We start from the raw sequence: 2,434 nt of genomic DNA, 5'->3' as shown, positions 1-2,434 counted from the left end.
ATATATATGTTTACACGTAAAACCAAATAACAAACTATATTGACTATCAGAGAAACCAAAAATTAAGGAAAAATTATAAAATTTTACAAAATATTCCAAGGAAAAATCAGAGAAAATACGATAAAAAATAAAAAGTATATTAGTAATACGAGGTACAGATAGATAGAAGAAAATAATAAATATGTAGAAGAAGAAAGTCAAGGATGTATACATGAAATATGAATATGGTTACAGCTGCGGTTTCATTGAATTACTAGAGAAATAATTTTGTATATTTTTGTTCACTCGTGGCAGAGGAATGTAAACTGTTTCTTTGGCATATAGAGTTGAAGTCAACCTCAATCAAGGGAAAAAATATAGGGTCCACTTGATCATGTTCATCATTAATTAAAGCATTCTCTTGTTTTTCACTCCACTCACCCAGCCGCAACACAGACAAAAAAAAAAAAAAAAAAAACAGACCCAACTCGTGGCATAATTTCCAACCGACCACATTAACAAAGAAAACTATTCGAAAAATAGGATTTTGAAGTTCTCGGTCAAATCCTCGCCTAACATGCTTTTCTGGTCTCCTTTCACGCACAATTTCCCTTCTCCACTTCATATAAAACTACACTGTATGTCTCTTCTTTCATCCACGAACAACCCTCTTACCTTCTCTCTTCAAATTCTTCATCTCCTTTGCTTCTATGGCTTCTGTCACTCACCCACCAACTACCACACTCAACACCGACCACATCACATTCTCCGAAACCTTTCGCCCCACAAAGTCTCATCCTTTCGCCCAGGTTTCACTTCCCACCAGAAAAAACCACTTCTCTCCTCTTAACCACTCCATCGTTATTTCTGGTTCCGCCCTAGGAATCACCGCCACTAACAACGTTAATAATGTTTCAAACAACACTGCAAGACCCTCGCTTGCCGATTTTTGGAGAGAGGTTCAAGGGTGCAACAACTGGGAAAACCTTTTAGACCCCTTGCACCCTCTTCTCCGCCAGGAGATCATTCGCTATGGCGAGTTTGTAACCGCTTCTTACAAAGCCTTTGACCTCGACCCAACTTCCAAACGCTACTTGAACTGCAAGTACGGCAAGAAGAGAATGTTGACTGAGGTGGGAATGTCCAACTCCGGCTATGAAGTCACCAAGTACATCTACGCCACACCCGACATAAACCTTCCCAACATGTCCAACTCTTCTTCTTTTTCCTCGTCCTCTGGTCGGTGGATTGGTTACGTGGCCGTGTCGTCAGATGAAGCAGTGAAGAGACTTGGACGGAGAGACATACTGATAACTTTTCGAGGAACTGTTACAAATCAAGAATGGATTTCAAACCTGATGAGCTCCTTGAGTCCCGCCATGCTTGATCCTTATAATCCTCAACCTGAAGTGAAGGTGGAGTCAGGGTTTCTCTCTCTTTACACCTCTGATGAAAGCTCTTCCAAGTTTGGACTGGAGAGTTGCAGGGAACAGCTTCTCTCGGAGGTGTCAAGGTTGATGAACAAGTACAGAGGGGAGAACGAGAGCCTCAGCATATCGTTGGCCGGTCACAGCATGGGGAGTGCCTTGGCCATATTGCTCGCCTATGACATAGCCGAGCTTGGATTGAACAAAAAAAAAGGTAAAAAAAGAAGCACCAGCGAGGTGCCAGTGACTGTGTTCTCCTTCGGGGGACCGAGAGTTGGTAACTCCGAATTCAAAAACCGATGCGAGGAGTTGGGTGTGAAGGTGCTAAGAATAGCGAACGTGAACGACCCCATCACGAAACTACCGGGTGTGGTGTTCAACGAGAATTTTAGGGTTTTGTTGGGAGGAAGGTACGAGTTCCCTCGGAGTTGCTCCTGTTATGCTCATGTGGGGGTTGAACTAATGCTTGACTTCTTCAACGTCCAAAACCCTTCTTGCGTTCATGATTTAGACACTTATATCGGCCTTCTTAGGCGTCCTAAGAACGATGAAGTGCTAAATCAACAATGGGATGGAGTGATGAACTCGTTCTTGGAGAAGGCAAGAGAGTTAATCTCTAGCTCGCAAACCATGAAAATTTTACCCCATGTGGTAACTGCATGTAACTATCATGATCTTCTGAATTCATTCTCAAGAGACATAGTATGTTCTTGGAGCGATGAGTTGCTTTTTGGCCTGGTTCTTTTGTTGTTGTAAGTAGTATATATATATATATATATATAGCTGGTAATGAAACTAGGTAATTAGTTAACATGTTGTTCTAGCTAGAACTAGGAAATTGTAACATGAAGAGTGAAGACGGCTAGGAATCGCTCTCTGAAAATATATGTATGTAAATCCTTGTAAATTGATGGAGCTTTCAAATCCTTGTTTCTAACTTGCACGTATAGTTTATAACATTATGCAACTTCTACACTGAGTTTTCAGCCACTGAACTCTGTGTAATTCACTCGATTTTTCTCTTCACA

At 41.3% G+C, this 2,434-nt stretch overlaps 1 protein-coding gene across 1 annotated transcript; it reads left to right on the top strand.

Moving 5' to 3' along the window:
* The first annotated feature begins 689 nt into the window (after window positions 1-689).
* On the top strand, window positions 690-2,162 carry LOC106758532 (galactolipase DONGLE, chloroplastic-like). The gene has a single exon (XM_014641447.1). It carries the CDS (start codon window positions 690-692, stop codon window positions 2,160-2,162), a length of 1,473 nt encoding a protein of 490 aa, XP_014496933.1.
* The last annotated feature ends 272 nt before the right edge of the window (window positions 2,163-2,434 follow it).

Source organism: Vigna radiata, chromosome 4 (genome assembly GCF_000741045.1).
Source record: "Vigna radiata var. radiata cultivar VC1973A chromosome 4, Vradiata_ver6, whole genome shotgun sequence".
Classification (NCBI taxonomy): Eukaryota; Viridiplantae; Streptophyta; class Magnoliopsida; order Fabales; family Fabaceae; genus Vigna; species Vigna radiata.
Note: the sequence above shows the minus strand (reverse complement) of the source record. Positions and strands in the feature narration are given on the sequence as shown.

Bases quoted from the DNA above. Each gene is read 5' to 3' on its own strand.
- LOC106758532 (XM_014641447.1), top strand. From the start codon at position 690: ATGGCTTCTGTCACTCACCCACCAACTACCACACTCAACACCGACCAC.